The 25,480-nt window shown below is 40.1% G+C and overlaps 2 protein-coding genes across 2 annotated transcripts; one reads left to right on the top strand and one right to left on the bottom strand.

Moving 5' to 3' along the window:
- Positions 1-28: 28 nt before the first annotated feature.
- LOC144653737 (uncharacterized) lies at positions 29-25,480 on the bottom strand. The gene is made up of 20 exons (XM_078513818.1): positions 25,338-25,480; positions 23,529-23,739; positions 22,833-23,026; positions 21,655-21,816; positions 20,466-20,603; positions 18,820-18,942; positions 18,066-18,188; positions 17,071-17,205; positions 9,749-9,832; positions 9,130-9,213; positions 8,387-8,458; positions 7,756-7,887; positions 7,438-7,518; positions 6,476-6,604; positions 5,417-5,539; positions 3,735-3,857; positions 3,203-3,313; positions 2,730-2,856; positions 2,201-2,337; positions 29-1,648 (listed from the first exon to the last, which is right to left on the bottom strand). Exons 1-20 carry the CDS (start codon positions 25,402-25,404, stop codon positions 1,404-1,406), a joined length of 2,601 nt encoding a protein of 866 aa, XP_078369944.1. The 5' UTR covers positions 25,405-25,480; the 3' UTR covers positions 29-1,403.
- On the top strand, positions 12,655-15,993 carry LOC144653797 (LIM domain only protein 3-like). Its single transcript, XM_078513901.1, has 3 exons — positions 12,655-12,935; positions 13,267-13,483; positions 15,343-15,993. The coding sequence occupies exons 1-3, from the start codon at positions 12,932-12,934 to the stop codon at positions 15,572-15,574; spliced, it is 453 nt and encodes a 150-aa protein (XP_078370027.1). The 5' UTR covers positions 12,655-12,931; the 3' UTR covers positions 15,575-15,993.

The following is a 25,480-nucleotide window of genomic DNA, read 5'->3' as shown; positions in this document are numbered from 1 at the left end:
AGGGAAATAAATAAAGCAAGGACAAGTGTTTATTAGCGTAAACGTTTTATTTTTTTGACTGCTTAGGCAGACTTCTTATAGATATTTCGGCATTTGGCATATTTCAAAGATCCTCTTGAACACAACTACCTTTATATGCTTTAATATCACTAAACAGAAGTCCATGAGTCAAAGAACGTAATGGCTATAGACTTCTGAACCATTCTTCTAAAATAACAAAAAATAACGCTTCTGAAAATATAGCCATCATGCAGTTTGCTCTACCAAAAAGCATGGTTTATGACGTGGTGACCATTTTGTCACTCCTTGTGATAGACTACATGAAGTAAATTCTAACCGATTTTCGGCTGTCTCTTCTCCTATCGAGAGTCAACAAACAGCAAGAGGACCCTCTAGCAAAGCGCACGAAGTCCGACTACAAAGACTATTTTACTTGATACTGTATCTCACAAAACAAATTTTTGTGCCAAAAATGACAGCATGACGTCACAACTGTGTTTGGATCCAAACTCGTTTTATACAATCATAGTTGTAATAAAACTTTACGCAAAACTGCAAGGTAGCCAAGTGAGGCTTGGTACAAATAATAATAATAATAATAATAAAACTTTATTTAAACTCGAATTTAGAGTAGCTTGACAAGCTAATATTTCCGAGAACGAAAAATAGATAAACGTATACATATAAATTTAAAGAATGATTAATGGCACTCCCAGAGTGCTATATTGTTTCAGAGCATCAGCTAAAATGCAATGTAAATACCGCAGCAAAAACAATTGGCATGTTCATAGGCAGGTTTGTACCTCAACAACTCTGCCTCTATGTTTAGACTTCACTCAGTCAAAGTCCTGTTCTAAATAAACTCGAGAAGTACTAAATAGCTATATTTACCAAAATCTGGCTAACACCGACAAAGTAAACGCAACCTGAAAACAATTTTTGTATTTAAGTTGCCCTGACTAGGAAGTCAAGCATGAGTACAAGGGGAGCAGAGATTTTTTACTTAACGCCGCCTTGATTCTTAGTGTGTAAACACACGAAGAACAACTGTGTTCCTTCTTCTAATGCTTCTGCTTATTCTTGTCATTATTTTGCCTAAAAACTAGCCCTTAGCAAGTTAAAAAAAGAGCTGGGCCCAAGTAGATATGTAAATTTAGTGTAGCCAAATCACAATAAGATAGCAAGTTTACCAAGGTGGGCAACGTTTACATTTTTCTAGACAGTTATTTCTGACCGTATGGTCCCCCACTCCTTCTATTATGTTCATTATTGTAATTTCGCTTTTTATCTTATCAGTGAGTAAATTTATAACCTCGGACACAATCCTTTTTAAAACTAAAGAAAGGCGTACTACGAATTTGACAATACAAGGAAACTTAACGTGCGTGACACACGAAAGCCGACTAAAAGTTGTAACGCGATACGAAGACGTACATACGATGCACATAGCGTGACGCCAGATCTTTAGTCTCGGAATCAATGACATCTCCGCGGAATTCCAGGAAGAAAATCTTGGGGCCTGTGATTCTTTTCTTGTTTCGAATGTATGCAATTACCCCATTACCCTCATCATTTGTTGTTATTTCGAAATTATCCTCTTCGTTTCCACGGTGAAAGTAAAATGTGATATTTGGGCGTGTCCTGTAGCCTGCAATAAAAAAAAAACAAGAATGAAATTTTTATGCCTCAAGTTGATAACACTTAAAAATACCCTTGATGGCACATAACACAAACAAACAAATCTAGCATTCAGCCATTTCCTGACATTCAAAATATAAATTCCACTACAGATGTTGCACCGTGCGCAAAAAAAGTTTTCCCATCATTGAAAAGGCTACAAGTTTTAAAAAATTGGAGGGAACTATATATGGCCCGAGCTGGATGAGATTAAAATGGATTTTAAAACATTACCTGTTATCGATCCAGCTGACAGAATCCCGTTTTGTTCATTTTTTTATTGAACGCAAGTTGACAATACTCAAATTAAGTCTGACCTTTATCTTCGTGCGTTGTATTCCATATTAATGAGAGGCTGTACAGAAATCTCTGTAGTGTTTTTGATCGAGCGTAACCTGCGCGCCATAAAGGTCCGAAATCGAGTAAAAAAACAATCTGATACACTGCATGACTCAGAAGCGATCTTGCTTCGTTAAAAGTCGTGGTTTTATTATACACAAAGCCCCTTACAACGAGTCCTTACCATAAGTCACAATACGGTAACTGAAGATTCTTGAGGGGGGATCGTTGCTGCGTAGCTTGAAAGTCCACTGACTATACCTCTGAACCTTCCTGTTAAAGCAGGCCAAGTCGCCATCTTTGCAGCTTCGGTCACAACGCCTAACATAGGACACGAATCAGAAAGAATACAAGATAAGTTAAGGTCTGCTCTAATTCAGTACTTTACGGGTTGCGAGATTCTGCCAGGTTATTGGTTATTGAGTTTGCAAAAAGGAATAACCATCTTGTCACAGTGATTTACTTTTGGGTATTCAATTATTGCTGCATTCGTGCCATCAGTAATCTGACTACCACCCACCCAAGGAGTTTAACACAAGAGGGCGAGATCATATCCTGTTGATCTACAAATGGTGGTACATTTTACAAAAAGCTTTCCTGGACCTCCTTGCTGATAAATGATGAAAAATTAAACACGCATCGTCACGCAATCTCTCGCAAGGAACAAATAGGGAAAAACGTGATACGGTAATGACGTTTTTTTGAATACTTACGTATCAGAGACTTGCACGTAGTCTGCAGGGCACTCCATTTTATTAATGCATCTGTAATGACCGTAAGTGTTGAAGCAGAATTCATTGTTTTTGCATTGAGCAACTCCTGCTGCGCACTCATCAAAATCTGAAGCGTGACAGGAAAAAACGATTGCGTTACTCTGTGTTTGTCGACTCTGACTCTGAGAAATGACTGAGCCCGCGGTTTTCGGTATAGGAGTTACTAAGCAACATGTATGCTGACACCATATGGTGGCCTGTACATGAAGTATTCTTTTAAAGTGGGGCCGTACAGAAGTATTCTTTTAAATTTTTGTATGCTGACACCATTTGGTGGCCTGTACATGAAGTGTTCTTTTAAAACTTTTGTATCCTGACAACCGTGATTTGGTGCCCAGTACTACCTACTAGACTATCCCTGCTCCAAGACGATTCTAGACCGGAAGTGCAATATTTCAACACCAGGCCCTCACCTGAGCAGTAGTAGTTGGAAGAGTTATAACCACGCGGACAAATGCATCGGTAACTTCCACCAGTGTTAACACATCGATAAGCACATCTCACTGACTCGCATTCGTTCCTATCTACAAGGACAACACAGTGAGACAATAGAAAAAATATCACCGGGTTCAACACACAATGGGTCAGTAAGGGATATAATAATATAGGTTGTGAATTAAACAACTGTTTTTGCACAATCGTATTTTCTTTTCTTCCAATAGCCAATAAAAATGTTGAAACTAGTTTCATGTTCTTGTTTGTGTTTTCATGCCACGATTTGCCGCGTCCATCACAATTTCTAGTCGATTCTTGCCCAAAAACTCACAAACTCAAAAATTACAAAAACAGGAAAAAAACCAAAAGCTTATGCAATACCTTTTTGTGTCAAACTACTTGAGTAGTGTATGCATATTTTGTTACATCAAGTCACTCGCGAACGAGATATTTCACGGCGTACCATAGCATCGCATTTAACATTTGATATAAACATTTGCAGACACATACCTTTACAAGTTCGTCCGTCAGGATTTAGTTCGTATCCCCGTCTACATCGACACACAAAGGACCCAAGGGTATTCTCGCAGACATGGGAACATCCAGAAATACCTTTACTGCACTCATCAATATCTGTTCATTAAATAAGAAGATTATCACATAAACAGGCATCCTCCTTTTCTGCAGTGTACCGGTATTTTGATTGTTAGGAGATTTTTATGCTGGATTTTTTTTTTATTTAATAAATCTCGGCAGGGTTGACAAACAGTTCCTGTTAGCTATTTTTATTTCGAGTCGCACTGAGATGAACAGTTTTGCAATAATTGTTATCTGTAAACTAAACAGCCAAGTCTGCAGCTGTAGCACATCTGCTCAGTGTTGATGTGGATTCGTTGGCCTTTATTATTAACGTAGCAAACGAGTCTGAGACAGCCTTTTGCAAAAATTTGTTCAACCTCGATTCTCTTCGGTAACATATGGAAAACAATCGCTCCGTTACCTAGGGCCCAAACTGTGGAATGATCTCACTCCTAAACTAAGAAATTTACCCTCTTTGAAGCAATTTAAAAGCGTTATACGTAATCAGGACCTCGCTGCCCTAGCTGCAAATGTCAGTGACTGTCGAGGCTGCAACCTATGCCAAGAATGACTGGCCGCCAACATTACATTACATAATTTTTATTTTTAACATAATTTTTATTTTTATATTTTAATATAGTTAAAGAAACAGAATTGTAATATATTTGTACAGTTTTTTAGCTTAGTTAATAGTTGTAATTAGGTTTTTTTAAATGTCTATAAATATTTTGCAATTTATATACCGTAGAATTCCGGTTATAAGCCCTGGGCTTATACAACTTCGTAAGGCGTTTTGGGTGGGCTTATAAGCGAAGGGGCTTATATCCGGGAGGGCTTATAAGCGGAATGAAAAAAACGTTTCGAAACGAGCCACAGGAGTGTTATGGAAATACGTTTTTTAGTTAAAAACGCATAATAAAGCAACATTTAGAGGGGGGCTTATATCCGGGGGGGGCTTATAATCGGATGTATTTTTTTGTTTCCAGGATGATGGGCCTATAACCGGGGGGCTTATAAGCGGGGGGGGGGGGGCTTATAACCGGAATTCTACGGTATATTAATTATGTTTTTAGTTAGGCATATTAGGTGTCCACAATTAGTAGAGGGGACTTTTCCCCTCAGCTACTACAGTTTGACACGATAATAAAGTTATTATTATTATTATTATTATTATTATTATTTTTTTTTTTTTTTTTTTTTTTTTTTTTTTTTTTTTTTTTTTTTTTTTTTTTTTTATAATTTTTTTTTTTAATAATTTTTTTTACCATTTTTTGGGGTTACCCCTTTTTTATCCCAAATTTTTCCTTCTCTCCCCCCCTCGATTCCAAACTATAATTAATAGTTTTTCATGACTTTCATGTATTATTATTATTATTATTATTATTATTATTATTATTATTATTATTATTATTATTATTATTATTACCTGCAAACTACGGCAAGACAGGGCGAGATATTGTAATATTTTAAAGGTAGTTCAAAAAGATAGACTTGCTAGCACAAAGTTTCTTCAACTATAAATTTGCTACATTTTTCTGACTTTTGCAAAAAATCGTTGTTCCCAATAATCGCGTGTATCATCATTTCTAACTAGATTTTGTGTCCATTCTTACCTTTACAAAATCGTCCATTGGGCGTCATCTCGTAACCTTTCCTACAACGGCAGACGAATGAACCAGGCGTGTTTTCGCAAATCTGGCTGCAGCCCGATCTCCTTTCGCTACATTCATCGATATCTAGAGGAAAGAAGAGAAACGTAATGAATTTAAAATGATTCTGTGTATTGCCGCAACTTTTCCAGTATCTCACTCTCCAATTATTGCTATTCGTTTGATTTCTTTTTTCAATTGTCGTTGTTTAGTTTATTACTATTCTAAGCAATTTTTTTGCCTTTTTATGCTCCAAAATATTCTATCTTTTTTGGCAAAAATAAATTGGTTGTTGTTGTTTGTAGGGCTGTTTCCCATTGCATGGCACTAAAATAAGATTGTTCCTTTGACTGGATGCCCTTTCCTCCAAACACGCGCACACCCTTCAAGATCACGTCAGGTCATCGATATCCATTTTTATAACCCACCGATTAATTTTTGTACGCGCTCATTGAACAGAACGCATCACGTGGTACAAAATCGAACGACGGGTATCAGACAATATACCCCGTCCGATTTGATATTCGTCGCCTGATTTTATAGACAAGTGTAAAACGAATAAACAGAGTCACTTTTTCAAGACTAACTTTTTAACCGAATCCGCCGTGTTAAAAAAATTCGTAAACGAAACAACTTGCCGATTATTTCAATCGCAGTTAGGCCGTGATTATCGTTGCAGGTTTTTTACTATTTACCGGCGATAAAGCGCGTTGTAGAAATTAATCGGAGGGTTATAAAATAAATAAACCCCTTTCTGGCTTGTTGGTATATTGGAGGATAATGCCCTTGGCTGAAAGATTGTTCTCAAAATTTCACAGTTGCCCTCGAAACTTCGCTTCTCGGCCAACTGTTCAGTTTTCGACAATCTTTCAGCCTCGGGCATTATCCTCCAATATACCAGCCGTCTAAAGGGGTCTATTTACTAAATAATCTCGAGAAAGGGAGGTACTGTGAGAGAAATGTACATTGCCAAAGATATTCTACAAGGAGCTCTCTAATACACAGACAGATAAGTGTACATACCTTCACACTTGTTGGTGACACTATTCAGTCGATATCCGTCTGGGCATGTGCAGTAGTGACCACCAGCGTAATTAACACACCTCTGATCTGACCGACACTTGGGCGGCGACTCCAGACATTCATTGATCTCTGTTAACGTTAGGAAAAAGACGACAAATAAGTCAAAGGTAACAAAAGTCGCAAAGTGGCGGACTGATTGCCTTCCTGCCTGCCGCCTGACGCCTGAATGAATAACTGACTGCCTACCTGCCTGCCTGCCTCCTTTCTGTCTGTCCGTCTGTCTGTCTTCTGTCTGTCTGTCTGTCTGTCTGCTTGTCTGACAAACTGCCTGCCAGTCGACTGCCTACATGTCTGCCTGACTGCCTGCTTGTCTGTCTGTCTGTCTGTCGCGATTGCCGGCCTCCGTGTTTACTTGTCTGAGTATCTGGCTGCCTGCCTGAATAACTACATGCCTGCCTGACTGCCCGTTTGCGTGTCTGCCTGACTGCCTGCTTGTCTGTCTGTCTGTCGCGATTGCCTGCCTCCGTGTTTACTTGTCTGAGTATCTGGCTGCCTGCGCATGCCTGAATAACTACATGCCTGCCTGACTGCCCGTTTGCATGTCTGCCTGACTGCCTGCTTGTCTATCTGTCTGTCTGTCGCGATTGCGTGCCTCCGTGTTTACTTGTCTGAGTATCTGGCTGCCTGCCTGAATAACTACATGCCTGCCTGACTGCCCGTTTGCATGCCTGCCTGCCTGCCTGCTTGTCTGTACGGTCAGTCTATCTGTTTGCATGCCTGCCTCCCTGTTTGCTTGTCGGACTGCCGGCCTGCCTTTTTGCATGACTGTTTTCCTGCCTACCTGCCCGCCTGTCTGCCTGATTGCCGGCCCGCTCAGTGTCTGCTTGCCTGACTGCCTGCCTGTCTGCCTAAATAACTGACTTGCTGCCTAAATACCTTGTTCTACAATAACTAATACTCACCGTTACACTTATAATTGGTCTGATCAACAACGACACATTTGTACCCACGGGGGCAGGGTTCATAGGTGCAGGGGTTAACGCCTACAACAGGAAAAAACACATAACATTAGCACGCAAAATAGAAATACGAAATTTAACGAGAAATCCCAGATTCATGCATCCCAACCAAATCTTTTTACTTGTACTTTTTGAAAATTTACAGAGAACTTAATTGGCAATCCTTATATGCCAAAAATATTTAACTTGTAATCGACAACAGCCAACACGAAAAAAAAACAATCGTCATAACCTTTAGGTAATTTTCTGTCACAAACTTACGTTCGCATTTTCTTGTCCGACTGTTTCTCTGGAACTGATCACGACACCGACAGCTGTAGCTTCCATAACTGTTTACACAGATCTCTTGTTCTCCTGTGCACTTTCTTGGCGTGATTCGACACTCGTTTATATCTAAAAGCACGGAAGCAATGACATGAGTTGTAAGATAAAGGTTAAGTCTGTGTCCGAGCCAAGTGGCCGGGTTTGCCCCCAAACAGCCGGAGCTTATCCCGGTTTCCGTAGCATTAAGCGACTGAGAGTATTGCTACTGCCCCCCCTCCCCCCTGGATGGGATGTCAGTCCATTGCAGGGATTACCCCCCAGCAGTGAGATCGCCGGTACCCATTTATAACCTGGGTGGAGAGAGGCACTGTGAGAGTAAAGTGTCTTGCCCAAGAACACAACGCAGCGCCCCGGTCAGGGCTCGAACCCGGGCCGTTCGACTCGGAGTCGAGCGCGCTAACCATTAGGCCACCGCGCCTCCCATGACATGAGTTGTACTGTCTCGCCTTAAGGGTGGTTCTCATATGTTTGCCCAGATCGTTTCGATTGCCAGTCATGAAATTTAAACTGAAATGGTGCTAGATCAGTTAAATTTCCTTTGTTTAGAAGACAGAAAATTCTGCCTTACCCATACAACTGTACGATCTTCCTGCGGGCTCACACTTCAGCCCGGAACCACAATCCACACCTTGACAAGGATCTAAAATATAAATATAACAAAAAAATTGTAAGTAAAGAAATGATCATCTTATACTGTTCACAGCCCTCTATATTTTCGAATTTTTTTTTGGATCGATGAGCGTAGGGAAAGAACGGCGAGAGAACTGGACGCCAGTGTAAAACGGTCTAAATTGTAATTCAGCATTTTGTAAAGAAGCCTTAAAACATAACCCATGGCCGGCGTGTGACCGTTGTGTGACGGCGCGTGACCAGCGCCATGCTTTACCAACTGAGCTATGGAGCCTGTATTCTGGGAGCGTGGCATGGTCAATTAATGACAATAGTAATAAACTTAGTTAGGACAGTTAGGTATGCTAGTGAAGAGGGGAGTTTATACAGTAGAATCCAGACTTTTCGAAATTCCAAAGTTGGTAAAAAAATCGGGCAGTTCAAGAAATCAGGGGGGGGGAGGGGACTACAGTGTTTGACTGAGGGAAGGATACGACTTTTGGTTCGAGTTATCAGGAAAAATTGAGGGTTCGAGAAATTAGGAGTATCGTATAGTTTAGCTGTGATACTCAAGGCAAAACAGTAGACACGAATCCAGATGTACTCAAAAGATTGGCGAAACGGCGGGGCAAAAGGGAGGGAGAGATTTTGAAACCATCACCACCACTGAGAATTTCAATTTTTATAATCACAAATTTGTACCTCGACATTCAAATGTCCCGATATAGTTAAAACAAGCTTCGTTTGCTTTGCACTTGGGAGGCGACAGTGAACACTCATCAATATCTAAAGAAATGAAAAACAATAAATTAACGTTACTTGGCATAATAAGTTTAACGAATCAACGTTATCTCGTATGGCTTTGGGTATCTTTCATATACCAGTCCTTATTCAGGTTGTTCGATTATAAAATCACGTCACTACCAATAGTTAAGCTCTGGAATTCATAAATCACCAGAAGAAAAAAAGTAATTCAAAGACGGCCAGAATCTGCAGAGCCCGTCACAGTGTGACAAGCTCGCAAGAAAACTCTCAAGTGTTCGATGGTGAGTATTTAAAGACGATTGGCTGAAAGAGGCTTTTGTTCAGTACTCTGTCAGCAGACCTTTTTAAGTTTAATATTGCAAACGAGCTCTACGCAAAGCCGCTTAATACAGGCATCTCATTACTACGAACAGTTCTTTTGGTCAACAGCTCATACGTTTTTCCCGACCTCGTCAGCAGTCAGCATTGCAAGTGCAGCATACAGCAAAAAGCACCAATCTCAAATGAATTGTTGGTAATAGTATGACTCACATCATTATCGTTTGTGTTACCCTACCTTGACAAGGCCGTCCTGGGCTCTTAGGATCGCAGACAAAGCCATCTCCACATTGAATTCTGGAGCAAATATCCACTTTCTTGGCTGAAAGTAAAAACAGAGAGGTGCATGTTATTTGGAGAAAAAGAAATTGGCCGGAACCAGTTACCAACACTTTTTGCTATAATTTTATCAGAGAATATTTTGGCCTACGTTTTACAGCGGTTTTATCATGGACGTGTCAAAAATTTCCTAATACATACTAGTTATGCAACGCTTTCGAGTGGTTCTATGGAATTCCCACTTCACTTGTATTTTCTTGGTTCACACTCGCCTAAAGGCTCGTGTGTAACCGAGAATACAGTGACAGTGGGATATTCCATAGTTCCACGAGAGTGTTGTGTCTATTTTTACCATCCATGATACGCCTTCTAATTCGTCGAGAATACAATCGCAGCGCACGATGGGAAGGTTGGGTTGAATCCGTCGAATATCACGGCTTTCCTGTATTCTGATTGGCTGTTTTCTATGGCATGGTATAAAAGGCTGAAACGTCTACACGTTCCTTCTTTCCGGTCCAAGCCTATTCTAGATTTAATTTCGTATACTGTAGGAGCTTGGATGCCCAGAGGAGATTGACATTATTTATATGTATGGTGCTATGAATATACAGCTATTTCAATAAACGTTGTCGGTCAAAGCTAAAACTAAGGCAAGACCGTATGGCGTTCTGGGTATTCACTACAATTTGCATATGCTTCATTAGCATCATCGCACGTGGAGAATGCACCAGTTTGTTTTTCCTCTCGGGGCCTTTCTGTGCTTTACTTTCACTGTCGCTTGTTCTGAGTTTTGAAAATTCTCCTTAGATTCAGTGTGGCTAAACCACCTTGTTTCACATGTCTGAGAAATAGAAAACGTGCAAATTCGCGTTTGTTATGTCATTATATATTTTAGTATCGCACGTGCAGTTGCCCTCTTCTTCTACCCATACTGCCTTTCACTCTTGTCTTTAGCTTTGATCCCGACAACGTTAATTGAAATAGCTGTAAACAAAAACAGTCAACTCTCACTATAACGGACACCTTCGGGCGGGACCACCATTTGGTGTCTGTAATACAGGAAGTCCGTAGTGGCGAGAGTTATTTTCAGTAATTTTCATTCGCGGGGTCTTAGGTTCTGCAATAACGGGGTGTCCGTAATAGCGAGGTGTCTGCAAGGCTAGAGTTACTGTAACACTGAAGTTTTTTTTAGCTAGAGCTCAATTCGATGTCTGACGAAATCATTGACGCAGGCAGTAATATAGGAACACAGAATTCATCTCTCAACAATTTATTTGTTCGCAAAATTTATATCAGCGCAACATGTTGTTTCATTTATGTTATCTCCTGATCTATTTGCTGGAAAATCCACCGCGCAATGCTGAAGATCGCTCTCAACGCTCTAAACAATTTCGTTATCGGGATGTGGGGCGGGCGGCTTCTAAGGGCGTTTTGACAAAACTTTCGAATTTAAACTTGTTACGCTTGAGTTTCCACAATGGACGTAGAAAGAGGTGTTTTTTTCCTCTTTTGTAGTATAGATACTGGTACTAAATGAATTCCTTTTCAGCGCTAGAGGAATGCACTTGTTTTATCTTTCGTTTTCTTTAAAAGGTCATTTCGCTTATATTACTATAAATATATATTTTAGATTTATCGGTATACTATTGAGTGTAAGTACAACTGAAATTCTCGAGAGAACATTGAATCTTAAAGTGGCGATGAAAATTCTGAAACTTGTACCGGCAATACATAATTCAAGAACATAGAACGGTTTAGAACAAAACTCGTGCTGTTTAGTAGATGTAAAGTGTATTAATGGAAGCAAGGACCTTTAAATTTATCTTAATCACAAGGAGATAAAATGTCAAACCTAAAAAGAGAACAATTCCAAAGTAATAATATTAAGGTATATAGCGTTATTCACTAGCACCAGGAAAATGGATTGAGACTACAAATGAATAAATGATTTTATTTGTCTTCTTGGATATCACTGAGAAATCTATTTGAATAAGAAATACAACTTTGATTGGCTGTTTTATTTAGCCAATAACTATTTTTTTATAAGTAAAAACTTACAAAAGCTTTACATGAGGACGATTAATTCCCCAGCAACGTAAAAAAAATCTGCTCAGACAACGGCAGCCACTAAAGTTAGCTTTCATGAATGGTGTTTTTTGCTATAGTTTTAATTTTGGTACCCGTGTAACTTTGCTTGTGGCAAAAAGATTTTTCAGTTCCCACTGTCGTGTTAAAAAGCTTTTTATTCTCTACATAATGGCGCACAATTAATACGTCGCTCCTATCCAAATTACACAGAAAGGCTAGAAATCTTCTCCGCCCTTAATCTCTCAAATATTAATTCAACCTTACGGGTAGAGATAAAGAGAATTGCTTTGCAAAGAAACGTTAAAAAATCCCTGAGCAGAAATGCACTTCAATAATATCGGGAAATTAACAGAAGGAATTCAACTTTGGGTGTAGAACTAGCGAAAGCTAATTACGATTTTTTTTTCTGCTATTGAAAGTGTTTTCCGTGAAATGTAAAAGGAAGCCATTAGTGGCATAAAACAAAACTTGATAGTAATTACCTTAAAGAATTTGCATGTAAACTACGAGCAGATGGCCAATTAGCGACTATTCTCTCATACTGTAGGATTAATCTGAAAACAGCCGTTTTCTCGTTTTTTAAAACCGCATAAAAACCATCTTTTAAAAGTCTTGCGCGGCCATGTGTGTATCTTGAATTCTTGCCGTCTTTATCACTTTTATCCACCGCTGATATTGACTGGGAGGGACAATATAAATGACAGAAATGTATGCTTGGTCAACCCTTCCATTTTACAACTCGCTTATCGCATTTGATAATTACGATGATTTCTTTTCCTACACATGGATACCTGTTTTATTTGGCCCATTTCAGCCAATAGTAAGAGGTGCGTCATTAGAGTTAATTACTTGGCGAAATATCAGTGTTTTTGTTATTTCGCCGCCAGAAATCATTAGCGTTCAACACGACTGATGAAATACCGGGAGACAATGAGTTTAAAAATCATTGCTGGTTGAAAGTGGTCGGTACTTTTTCTGTACCCTCACTCGAGACATCAACACAGGCTTTCGCCGAGAGGAACGTTCAACGGGGCCTTGAGATTACCTGACAAATATGGGTATGTATGTACGCGCGAAATGTCATAGCAGATTTGGCTTACATTCTATGTACGCAGTTTCACATGGCGGAAGATTCTGCGTTACAAGGAATTAAATGTTTAAATACACGAGGCGGCGCTGAACTCGATAATATCAAGCGGTACAATCGTAGTAATATAATGTGGTAAAGTCCGTGTGAGATCAGCGCAAATTATTTTATTAAATGTCAATTTAAACCCAGCCTAAAGCAAGACAGCGGCCGTCACTTTTACTTTAAAAACACAATAAAACTCTAAACCGGTTGTCGCTAATCCACGCTAATTATGTGGTTATTCTTATTTATTTCTCCAGCCACGAAAAACGTAGAGCTTGTAAAAGAGTCGCAGAATAGACATCTTTGCAGTGGATGTAAAATGCCGATCAATGATCGTTACTTGCTAGAAGCCTTAGGCCTATATTGGCATGAAGGCTGTTTAAAGTGTAACTGCTGTGAGTGTAAACTCGGCGATATCGGCTCCACACTCTACAACAAGGCAAACCTCATTTTGTGCAAGAGGGACTATTTAAGGTCAGTGAAAATAGAAGTGCTTGTTTGAATATTCTGCTACCCGGCAGTACCTGAAGGGTTGTTTTTGGTGGTTCTTACTCAAATGCCACTTAATGTTTTTGTTTGGTGCACAACCACCGACGAAGCTAATTCAAAACACTTTTATTCAAATACATCTTCTTGGAATAAAAATATCAAGATTGCAAGATGAGCATTAAATGTAGGGACCGAAAGCGTTGTTAAGAAAGTTTCAACCTTTCGATTGATTAAATTGCATTCCTTATGCAAATTCAAAGCGATTCAACTGAATTCCAAGACATCGAAAATATAGATATTACAATCAGATAACTCCCGACGAGTTCCATTGCGAGCGAGCGCGGAAAATATCGTTCTGTTGTATGCTCCCATGTAGATCGCTCCCAAAAAACATTCCAAACATAGGCGGATTTTGAAAAAAGAGTTTAGCAATGACTACATTTTATTTAAATTAGTCTATTCGTTTATCGCTGTACTATGGTTTTATTGATAAGGGAATAACACATGACTCCCCTGCGTCAAGTCAGCTTCGTCAAGTCAGCGGTGATACCATGAGCCATATGTCTTTCATGTATGCTCCTAAATCTCTCGGTGGGCACCGAACCATTGAATTATGGCAGCGGTCTGCACAAAGCAGACGGGCTCATTAGAGTTGGCGCTAAAAGCCGGTTTTTGTAGCAAAACATGACCAGAAATATGATGAGATTCTAGACTATTTAGAACCACAAAAAAAGAACTGGACACAATTTATCGTTGCACTTGGGAAAGGATGCTATGACAAAAGAAATTATTTCACCTGACGAGACGCATGGCATAATAGAGCAGGAGGGCATTTTGCGGGCGCTGCGTGCACCGCTGTACAGACCGCGTGATCTTGGGAATAAAACGGCGCGGAGATTTCTTTGTTTTTTGTCTGTTTTCGTCACTTGGTCGCTGGGTTGTGTGTGGCAGGCTCTTGTGGAGATTAGCATTGGGATGTGGGACAGGTGGGCCTCACGACATCAGGCCGTAAGGGAATTATTCGTGTGCTGGGTGTGATGGTAAGTTCACTGTGCGGTGGGCGCTTGTCGGGGTCGGCGGTCACAAGGGTCCCTGAGGGGAGACAGTGGGTGTTCTCACATGTCACTCACTGATCTCTCCCCTCGACTGGCCAGGGTGCCTCGGTCGCTATTCCGAGTGCATCGCTCGCCGTGTGGGGCAGGTCCCTCGCAGTCCTCCGTGCGATAAGCTCGTGTCGCGAGGGCTACAATAGCATTCGCTCCTCCAGCAAGCGATCTCATTTCTGGTGCCTGAGTGGCTGGTTCGCTCGGCGGCAGTGTCGACATCATACACTCGCTCAACCCGGATCTTGACATCGTATAGTACTGTTTTTTAGTCTGTGCCGTCGCTGTCCGTTTGATCTCCCGCTACATGGCAGGTATTTGGTTCTCGACTTCGGTCGCCATTCCCGTGCAATGTTCACCAGTCGATCGTCGGCCGCGCACATCTTGTTGTTGTCAGGTGCGGGACTCTTAGTTCGTTCAGCTTACTTAACACCTTTTATATTGAGCTAAATTAGGCATATTGTGAATGTAAACAATCGATAGCAGAACTTCTCTGTCGGCCGCCGTGCGCCCCCATATCGACGCATGCGCACGCAAATGCCCTCCTGCTGCATAATAGTTATTGTTTTGGCCTCTGCACCGGGTTCGATCGAGTCCTGACCGGGGTTGTTGTAAGGTGTTCTAACAGAGAACACCCAGGTGTATAAATGAGTACTGGCGGACTGTTGGGGCAACCGGACGAAATTCCCTAGTGGGGACTCTTACGCTCTGCATTTACAACTTTGTTTTTCCTTTCTTTAGATTGTTTGGGATTCCTGGTGTTTGCGCCGCATGCAGCAAGTCAATAGCCGCGTTTGAGTTTGTAATGAGAGCTGGGAAAAATGCCTACCATATCGAGTGTTTCTCGTGTCAGATCTGCAGACAGAGGTTCAGAGTTGGAGAGAACTTTCACTTCTACAACAATAAAGTCCTTTGCTGGGATCATTACAGAATCGAGAAGGAAGAAGACAAGACCAAAGAAAACTCGACGTAGTAAACAATCACTGGATAAATGAATTCTGCTCACGCACACTGTTCGGGCAAGATTAATAAATAATTAGCAATAATTATGAAAGAAATTCATTTAAATGCTTTCATTAGCGATGTCCCAATACACAACGTGGTATGTGTGCCAACGCTTTCAGGTTTCGACAGAAATGTCCCTTTGGATGTTGTGCGATTGCGGGATTGCGGGAACAAATCCAGGGAAACAAAACGTTGCAAATGAACTAATTATTGTATATGGTTGAACTATGTTATTTGTAGCGATACCTATGTTTTATACACAAGAAAAATAAAAGAGACACTGAATATTATAGAATAATAATGTCGAAAATTGTTTATAATACGACATCAAAAGAAGCGTAGTTATCTAGTTACACGTAAAGACGAAATGTTGTGAATAAACGAAATTAAATCATTTTGTATCTTTTCCATGATTTGGGAAACATTTTTCTTGAAAACACCTTGTCTTTTGTTTTCAAAGGTGACGTTTTCTGATACACAGGCAACTAATGACAGCAATGTCTTTGAGGAACCTTCACTTATTATTCTTGGAGGCGGATGTGTGCATTACGTTCCCTACTTGCAGTTTAATCTGTTTTTTTTTTTTTCGTTCTCTTTTTGGTTAAATTTTTATGGTGTTGGGACAGAGAAGGAGGTTTTTCGTTTTCATTACGGTTACTGATGTTTTTTTTTTTATCCTGTAGCTGACAAACTTCATCCTGTGTTTTAATTGCCAAACCGGAACTTACTGCCTAACAGGTGCCGCGAACAAAGAAAAGCGTTCTCTCAAAGTTAAATGTTTTGATGATTTACTAAATTCTTAGAACTGCCATAAAAGAAGCACAAGTCAGTCGGTAATGAGAATTCTTATTTTTATCTTAGAACATAACAGGCTTCGATTAAAGGGTTAAAAGAAAAATTATCTAAGCACCGTTATCATGACAGCTTTAATCCCCTCTAACTACATCTAAAGTACCTATTAGCTTCCTCACCGGACACATTAAGAGGCCGTCTTTCTGAAAACCGCCCACTCAAATTGGCGTCAAAAAATAATTTTGCTTGAAACTCTGGCAACTAAAAGACCTTTACCGAGACAAAATCTAAAACAGATTTTGTTCGATTCAAAATAATTTTCTGGCCGCGTTAAGAGCCATTAAATATTTTCCACCTTCTGGCCCGCCGCAACATCTCGAAAATTAGAAAAATAGGCATTTTTCGAGCCACTGTAAAATATTTCATTCACATCTACACCGACAAATTTTAGATCAATTTGTTTATAAACATATTTAGTTTTCTACGAAAGTAGTAAGGTTTCCCTCGATTTACCTGGAAATGTAAAATCAAGGATATGAAACAATTGTCCCGCTTAACTTTGTGGCATGTCGTCTAATTTTTGCCAACTCGGGTTTCTTTAAAGCTCATCAATCTAGAACTTTCCTCCCAAATTTCCTGTCTATTTTTTTTTAACATTGTAACAGCACTTACGTTTGCACCTGCCGTCAGCACCCAGTTCTTGTCCAGGCGGGCATTGTACATTGGTACACTTGTGGGACCCATCCGTGTTCTGGCATTGTGTTCCTTGGGGGCAGGAATGTTGTCCAGTGGAACATTCATCGATATCTACACATTATTAAAAACAAAGATGTCGATCAATGGGTAGCAGAAAAGTCAAGTAGGGCACGGATGGGAAAAATGGAAGTAACTGCATCCATGTTGAAAAATCGAGAATTTCTTTCGGCTTCGATTATGAAATTACCATGCCCTGATAAGATGATTGTTTTTCCTCTGAAAGAAAAAGGAGAGCGTTACCATTTCTTATAAGTTTGTTTTACTAGTTTTAAAATCAAAGTTAAGAGGCAATAAAGGTGCTAGGAAAGCAAGCACTGGCATGCTAACAGACTAAAAGAATCAATCACTCTGGTGCATAAAGTAGCACGTAAAAAATTCTTTGGGATACATTCCCGAGGCAGACCAACGAAAACAATAGTAACTGAATTTAGCTTCTGCTATTGTGAAATAATAATATTAGTAATCATCATCATCATCATCATCATCATCATCATCGTCATCATCATCATCGTCATCATCATCAAGCAACCATAGTTAATACGATGCTATGCAATTGTTTATTCTAAAGTGGCTAATAACAACAACCATTTTATTTTGCCAAATTAAATATAAGATAAATTACAGCATAAAATAAATTAACTAAAATAGGCAAAAAAACTACTCAGAGTAGAAATAAACTAAACGAGCTGAGTAGTTAAAAAAAAATTTAATTGCTTTGACAAGGTTGTACATAAAAGAAGACAGAAGTAATGAAATGATGATGATGAAAAAAGATAATTATTACATTACTTTGTGGTTGAATAACCCATTACATTAAAAGATATTGCATTGACACTTAAGCGCTCTGTTCGGCAGTCATTGTAGTTGATCCTCTGTGGTGTCTTTATCGATGCATGTTAAGTTAATCTTACCCTCGCATTTGTTATTTTGTAGTTGTCGTCCTCTTTCGCATTCACAGCGATACGATCCGTTAGTATTGATACAGCTGGAGTACTGTGGGCATTGGGCTTCCTGTGTTACACATTCGTTTTTATCTGTTTATTCAAGAGAATAATTAGACACTAATTATCTTATCGCACACCGTCAAATTCTTCCTTGGGGTGCAGTGGCGGAACTTGACTTGACAAGTACAAATTTACGCTACCCACTTCCCCAGTGCAGCTAAATTGCCACGATCGACAATTTTCCGATTAGTCACGAGCTTTTCCGGTTAGCTTCGGCCAAAGTCCCTCAGCGTAACCAAAAACTAACTATGCAAAAACAAAAGGACTATTGTCTAGTGCTTAATGGAAAAAGTTAAGCCACAACAATAGACTATTTCTTGATACGGTATTCCTCAAGAACAGCAGCACGCAAATACTTTCAGTTCCACTGTAGCTAATAAAATGTAATTTTCAGATCGTCGACTAAAACTGCAGATAGCTTCTGAACAGTTAGTTATATTCAAAAATAGCACACAAATAAACAAACATTTTCGGGAAAGCCTTTTCTATCGTTATTGTTTCTGTTGTTCGTATGAACCGTGGATGACAGTTTTTCAGTATAATTAAAATTCCTTTTTAACGAAAGTACCCACATTGAACCACGCACAATTTTAAGATACAGAACGACATAATTTTTAGATTTTCGAATAATCTCAAATGAGCGCCTTGTGTGGATACTGACCTAAACAGGAACTTCCATAGGCTTCGAAACCTGTACTGCAGGCACAGCTGTAAGATCCGTCATTATTGACGCATGTCTGTTGACTACTACAGCGGTGCTGTCCACGCACACATTCATCGATATCTGTCAATCAAAGAACAGATTAATCACAGCCTCGCTTTTATTTTGACTGACACGTGTTTTCACGAGCGATGTGATTGGCGCGTGATTTTCACGAAATGATCCACATGTAAAAAAGCCCGCAGTTGTAATTGGTGTTTATGTATCGTGCCATGTGAACGCTTACATGACCCGCGTCGCGTTTGAACATTAGGTGATATTAAGCAATTATTGGATGAGGTTGAGCATGTTATCGTGAATTATCAAAACCGAGGTCTGTGTTATCTGCCGAAGCCGAGGCTGAGGCAGATACACAGACACGAGGTTTTGATAATTCAAGATATCATGCGAAAACCGAATTCAATAATTGTTTTATTATACGTTTTCAAACAATTTGCCATCACTTTTTCTATAGCGCCGGCTTAAAACTTCGTCAGAACATTGGCCAAAGCGGTTTTATCTTGTGGTTCCTCCAGGTTCTTCTCCCTCAAATAATCATTCAGAATTTTTACAATTGTTTTTGTTGTTCTCTTGGTGTTTTTAGAATCTTTGTTCTCGATCAAAACTTTCAATTCCTCTTCGGAAACGGAGGCGAATCGCTCAGCCATATTTTCAAAAGTTTGACAGCACTACGCGGACGAGGGGCTTGGAAACTAGGAGGACTTTGAACTCGACATGATAACCCAATATCTGCTGCAGATATTGGGTTATCATATCAAGTTCACATGCTACTGTATATTGACTGAATGCTCTCGACCAATCACATGTTTCAAAGTAATTCTAATGTATAATAATATTGGTTATGGTGTGAACACTTTACAAGTTAAAATATAAGGATATGACAGGTTTTGTGTTAGTCGCATAGCAACTAAGCAGGAAGCAATTTGATTGGTTGTGTGAAACACTTCGCACTTAAAAAGCAAACGACGTCATTAATTTTGATGTTATACATGTACGTACGAGACGTTTTAGATGTGAACGAGGCGATTGATTTTGTGTGAAACGCATAACACACGGTAAGAAAATGGTGCGGTTGGTTTTGGTGTGATACGCTAACTTTACATTTTGATGTTGGAATGTACTACATTATGGAAGAAAATAATCTGCTTCGTTCATAGGGACCATAAGTGAAACAAAGGAAATGTCCGGAAAACTGATTACGTTTAGATTCAAAGGGTTTGGCGGCAGGGGAAGGAGCTTTTCGTTATATTAACATGTTATTGAAACATAATTAAAAAAATTAATATGTGTTTATAGTGCCGGTCATGCACTTAGCTTCATATCTCAACGAGATAGCTAGTTTACAGGCATGCCACTGAAACAGAGGAAACAAACAATTTATAAATGAACATAAGGTTAAAAATCCCAACTGGCAGGAGGCAGACCAGTTGGCTATATACAAAGCGTGACCGAGGATTTGAACTCGGGACAACCGAGAAACAAATCCAGCTAGTGGCAAGGGCAGGCCTCGAACCGGTGACCTCCAGATTACAACACCAGCGCCCTAAACCTCTCGGCCACGCTTGCCTCCAAAACATGCCACTTACCTATACATCTACCGTCCAGTTTTTCTTGTCCAAGTTTGCAGGCTGCCTCAGTTTCATTTTCACATCGGTACCTACCAGGAATGTTGACACAGCGTTCTAAAGGAGCACAAACACTGCCTGTCTGACACTCATCGATATCTGCAACAAAATAGGGCATATTGCTGTCGGCCTCATTCCTTTAATACAGGGGTGCAGGATTGATCCCTTGTCTGCATATAGCTGCAGCCTTTGTCATCGCGGTGCTGACTGGTAAGATTTTCGACTGGCCTGACAAATTAACCAAGGGTTATCCGTCTAGCCTGTGTACAGCTGTCCGCTCAAATGGTAATTTTACTTGTAAAATATAGTTACCTACATCTACTAAGAGCGTTTAGTCGGCTTTTGTGTAGGCCACTGTCAACAGTGTTTTTAAAAGGGTAGTTTCTGTCCACACTCTGCTTATACACCAAAGGTCTTGCGTGAAACTGTTTTATTACAACAACTACCTTGTTTATAGCATACGACATTAACTGACCCTTGTGCCTTGAGCCTCTGTGTACCCAGGCCTCCATTGTTGGTAGTCCGTGACTGATAAAAAGTTATGCATAATCGGGTAGATCGAAGTTTTTTGTTCTACGATTTCTTGTGCACATTGCATCGTGTTCGAAATTAATTCACTGCGCGATAGTTCTGTAAATTCCTTCCCATCACACCCTACCCTTATTCAATAAAGCAGGACTACTGGCTTGGGAGCACCCCTTACATTTTGCTTTGCACGTATATGTAGCAGGCTGATTAATCATGGATCCCTTCCCTTATTTAACCTTTCACCCATTTCCGATTGTGACACGCGCCAAATTTGGCTCATCCTTTACCGCGCAGGGTGTATCATTACTTAACTAATTCAGTATTTTATAGGATGTGTTGCTACCGCCCGTATCTTTTTTACTTTGCCGGGTATATTCCCGCCACCCTCATCATGTCACGCTGGGGTGCGCCCAACATCCATTTAGTCCCATTAGTTTTGTTAATGGGACATTTTCCGTTTGGATTCTTCAGTTGAGATTTTTAAAATTGCTTTCAAGAAGTTTAGGACAAGGACAAAGTAGTCTATCCATTCACGTTCCGTCTTAAATAGTGAATGATTTTTGAATGATTTTTGTGTTTTGTCACAATGTCAAGACAAAGCAACGCAGTGATGTTGCCCTACCTTTACAAGAAACTCTGTCAGGCTGTAGAGCATAGCCGCTACGACAATAACATTCTGCGGCTCCGCTCGGTGATTTTCGACACAGCTGCTCACAGAAATTGTCAGAACACTTTGGTTGCCGAGACGGAAGCGTCGGAATAACCGTAGGCAGCGTTATGTTACCTGTGAAGAAAAAATGAAGCTTTCTGTTTGATAATCGAACGTGTTAAAGTACACCTAAAGTTATTTTTTTCTTAGTAGAAAACTCCGAGTAAGGCAAATTCCAATACTCCTTTGTATTAATTTAGGGAGCAGGGATGGCGCAGTGGTGAGCGCTCGCCTCCCACCAATGTGGTCCGGGTTCGATTCCCGGTCCCGGCGTCATATCTGGATTGAGTTTGTTGTGGATTTTTATCTTTGCTCAGAGGGTTTTTCTCCGTGTTCTCCAGTTTTCCTCCCTCTTGAAAAACCAATATTTCCAAAATCCAAATCGACCAGAATATAGGACCCGGATGAAAACCAGCAAGAGCTGATGTGGCTTCCTCTATAGGGGGGGGGGGACAGGGGGGTCTGAACCTCCCGCCTCCCGTACCTTTTACTCCCGCCTCCCATCCCTTTCCGTAGCTGTTCTCTCCTGTTTGTTCCATGTCTATTGCGAAATATAATGAAATGTTACAAAATTTCACTCGTTTTCTCCCGGTTCCCGCCACTTTAGGAATCCCGCTTCCCGCCCCTTTTCTCACGTGCTCCCGCCCCCCTGTCCCCCTCCACTCTATAAATGTAGTAAATATAGTTATTTTGTCGTATCTGTTTGGTAAAACGACGGGCAACTGTTGGCGCCGTGGTCAACACTGCAGCTTTCTCAACCAACGTTTCCTGATCTTCTCTGCTCAAGAATAAAGTATTGAAAGCCAAGGCTTAAGCTGAAACAGTTCTACCCGTTGTTACAGACAAACCGCTTCAAAGTGGAAATGACTATTTGTAAAGAGATGTACATTGATTGGAATAGTTCACCTACAACCCCTCTCCTCAAGTAAAACTTTGTGGTACAGGCCATTTGAAAAGATAGTTTTTTTTTATTCTATCTTGTAAACCTGTTCTTTTTAGATGATTTAAATAACAGAAACAAGGTGTCTTAACAAGTCGATAATACAGAAGCAAAACAACAGCAAGAAATGACCGTTGATCGTTATTCTTACCACGGCAACACTCGTGAAAGGCCTGGACGCAGGGAAAGCTAAAGTTCTTGGACATGATCTCTGGAAACTTGTCGGTAGAACAGCTCGCATACGGGTCCGCCCTGGCTCGGATTCCCAGAGAACAGCAGTCGCAGCACTCTCGAAAATCATCTCCACCAACAAATGGTCTGAAAGTGTCGCACGACTCGCCCAGGCTAAGGAACAGAAAAATACTTATCTTCAAAAAGGATTCACCTGTGATGGTAATAACAGAAAGTTATAGTTCCGAGGTAAATTTGAGAAGAAAAGCGTCATCGCGCTTTTTGGGTTGTCAATAGACCCTTTGCACCTACAAAACACGTGCTCTAATTTTCTGCATTAAAATTTACGTTAGAGGCTTTTATTTAAAAAATTACCAGAGGAGAAAAAGATAGCATTATAAAATTAGGCAACTTAGCCTAGTTTGAGGTCCCTTTAGTAGCCTTGATTTCTAGTGACATTTTTCATATACTTTTTGCGTGGCGAGAGAACTGCACACAGGACTCGATCTCGGAACTCTCGACCTGGAATTCAACTATAAGCCAATAGTTTACAGATGAACTGAAGACCTTCGAAAACTTAATAATAAGAAAACTAGTAATGATATATTAAAAACAATCAAACCCTTTATTTTGTGTGGTTTTTAATCACACATCAACTCATTCTGCCATAACTTACGATGCCTCGTATTTTCCGCTCTGACAACTCAACTTCTGCATTTCTTTGACACAACAAATTCTCTCAGAATGTCGGCAGATGATGCGGTCCATGACGTTCCTGAATCGTCGTCGGGACAAATCGTCGGAATTACACGAAGTTGGATCATTAGTCGCTTGGGCTTTTCGGCGACCTTTGGAGCAGCATCGAGTGACCCAGCTCAAATAAGAAGCTGCCAGAAAAACAAGCACCAAATAGATCTTAAATGAGGAACTTCATTATGTCCATGTTTATCTATTTATAGTATACACTGAATAAGTGATCCCAAGTTGAAGTTGTTGAAGTTGAAGGGGAAAGATAACTTTGTTAATCCTGCGAAGCTGTTTTTAATCAAGTATTCCGAGGAACCACGCTTTTTGTTCATAGCAACCACAAAATGAAACAAACAAGCAAAACAAATAAACAGAAAAAAGGATCGAAAAAATTGACAAAAATGCAAGTAAAGCCTTAGCGAACACTTGATCTAACTAAGCGGCAATGTACCCCGCGCGAGGACGATTTACTTCATCCATCCCGCCAAGGGTATTTCCCACAATGCATAGTATTGCTGAGACAACTGATACAGAGGTGGGGAGGAAGGGAGGAAATACGAGAGGAAATCAATATGTCTGATGACAAAATCCTCTTGGATTTGAGATCACTTTAATAATCTTTAAGATGATCTTTTATTAAGACGGACACCTGGTGTTGGTCTCGTCCCCACTGTTCTTCAGTGATACCCGATTCTTTGAATTTTTGGTGGGTCTACACAAAATATGACACTTTAAAAATTTGTAACCTTTTTCAGAGCTGAAATTTTTGTTTCAAACTGGTCACAGGTTGTTTGATGAGATTGTGTTTCATTGAATCCAATGACCCTCTCGACTAGTTGTTTTTTTCTCTTGTATTTTTGGTTATTGATGTAGATAACTGGGTGTTCTACCTTTCCCTTAGGTGTGTCGTTGGATTTGGAATTAAAGTACTTAACCCTTTTGAAACACATGGTGCCCCTTCACACTGAATAATCCTAATCACGCAGATGAGAATTTCAAATACTTCATACTGGCTGAAAAAAATTCTCTTCATTGCAAAAAGGAACTCCTAAATGAGGAATTGATCTCAAGAAAGATAAATCACATCCGCGAGAGTGGCCGCCCTGAAACGCCATTCAGAGAACATTCGATGATAGGTAGTGGCTGTCATTATAAAGCGATAAGAAAGAGCACTGTTACCTAGCTGAGGAATCGTGAGGACTGAAAATATATTAAATGGCCGTCTGTCAGTTACACAGGAAATATGAGTATTTATCACCCTGGGTAATCACACCCCACGTCTGCCATGAAACGTCGAAGACCGTGAAATACCCGCAGCATTGGAGCGCATCTAGGATATTACATGTGTAGGTTTGAAGAAAAGTATAAGCTATTTTGGTCGAAAGAAGCTTATGCTTATCAACAAACACTTTATTGTTTAGATAAGGTCAAAAGATGACGGCTGCCAAAATTTTTCCACTGCACTATTTGCAATTAATTTGTAAAGCAAATGAAATTGGCATGTGTACATGTGCGCGCGTATTTCAACAAACACGGTATTTAAACCTCCCTTTTTCACTTCAGAAACTCCTCACAGCTTTTATTAAGTACTTGCCGCTGGAATTCGTGACCCGTAAATACAACTACAGTGTGATTGTTTCTTACAATGATGTAAATAACAAAGAGAGCATAATCAGCTATCTCCGATCACGTTCGAAATCTCGCATCCTGTGACTGAATAAAATGTTTTGTAACTCACCTCGGACAGTGGAAATGTACACCATAGAAATGACCAGAAGCAGCAAGATCTTCGCCGAACGAGTCATGTTTAAAAATCGCTTTCCCAAACTTCCAGAACGCTGTATACTGTCTGTTGCGTGCGAAGCTGAGAGATACGCAATC

Source organism: Oculina patagonica, chromosome 5 (assembly GCF_052425735.1).
Source record: "Oculina patagonica isolate OP01 chromosome 5, crgOcupat, whole genome shotgun sequence".
Taxonomy (NCBI): domain Eukaryota; kingdom Metazoa; phylum Cnidaria; class Anthozoa; order Scleractinia; family Oculinidae; genus Oculina; species Oculina patagonica.
Note: the sequence above shows the minus strand (reverse complement) of the source record. Positions and strands in the feature narration are given on the sequence as shown.

What these genes read in the sequence shown, in the direction of transcription:
- LOC144653737 (XM_078513818.1), bottom strand. Translation starts at nt 25,404, where the DNA reads ATGACTCGTTCGGCGAAGATCTTGCTGCTTCTGGTCATTTCTATGGTG. An exon ending in TCGGACAAGAAAATGCGAAC is followed by an intron (nt 7,519 to 7,755) that starts GTAAGTTTGTGA and finishes TTCCTGTTGTAG; the next exon opens with GCGTTAACCCCTGCACCTAT. An exon ending in TTCCAACTACTACTGCTCAG is followed by an intron (nt 2,857 to 3,202) that starts GTGAGGGCCTGG and finishes GTCACGCTTCAG; the next exon opens with ATTTTGATGAGTGCGCAGCA.
- LOC144653797 (XM_078513901.1), top strand. An exon ending in TGCAAGAGGGACTATTTAAG is followed by an intron (nt 13,484 to 15,342) that starts GTCAGTGAAAAT and finishes TCCTTTCTTTAG; the next exon opens with ATTGTTTGGGATTCCTGGTG.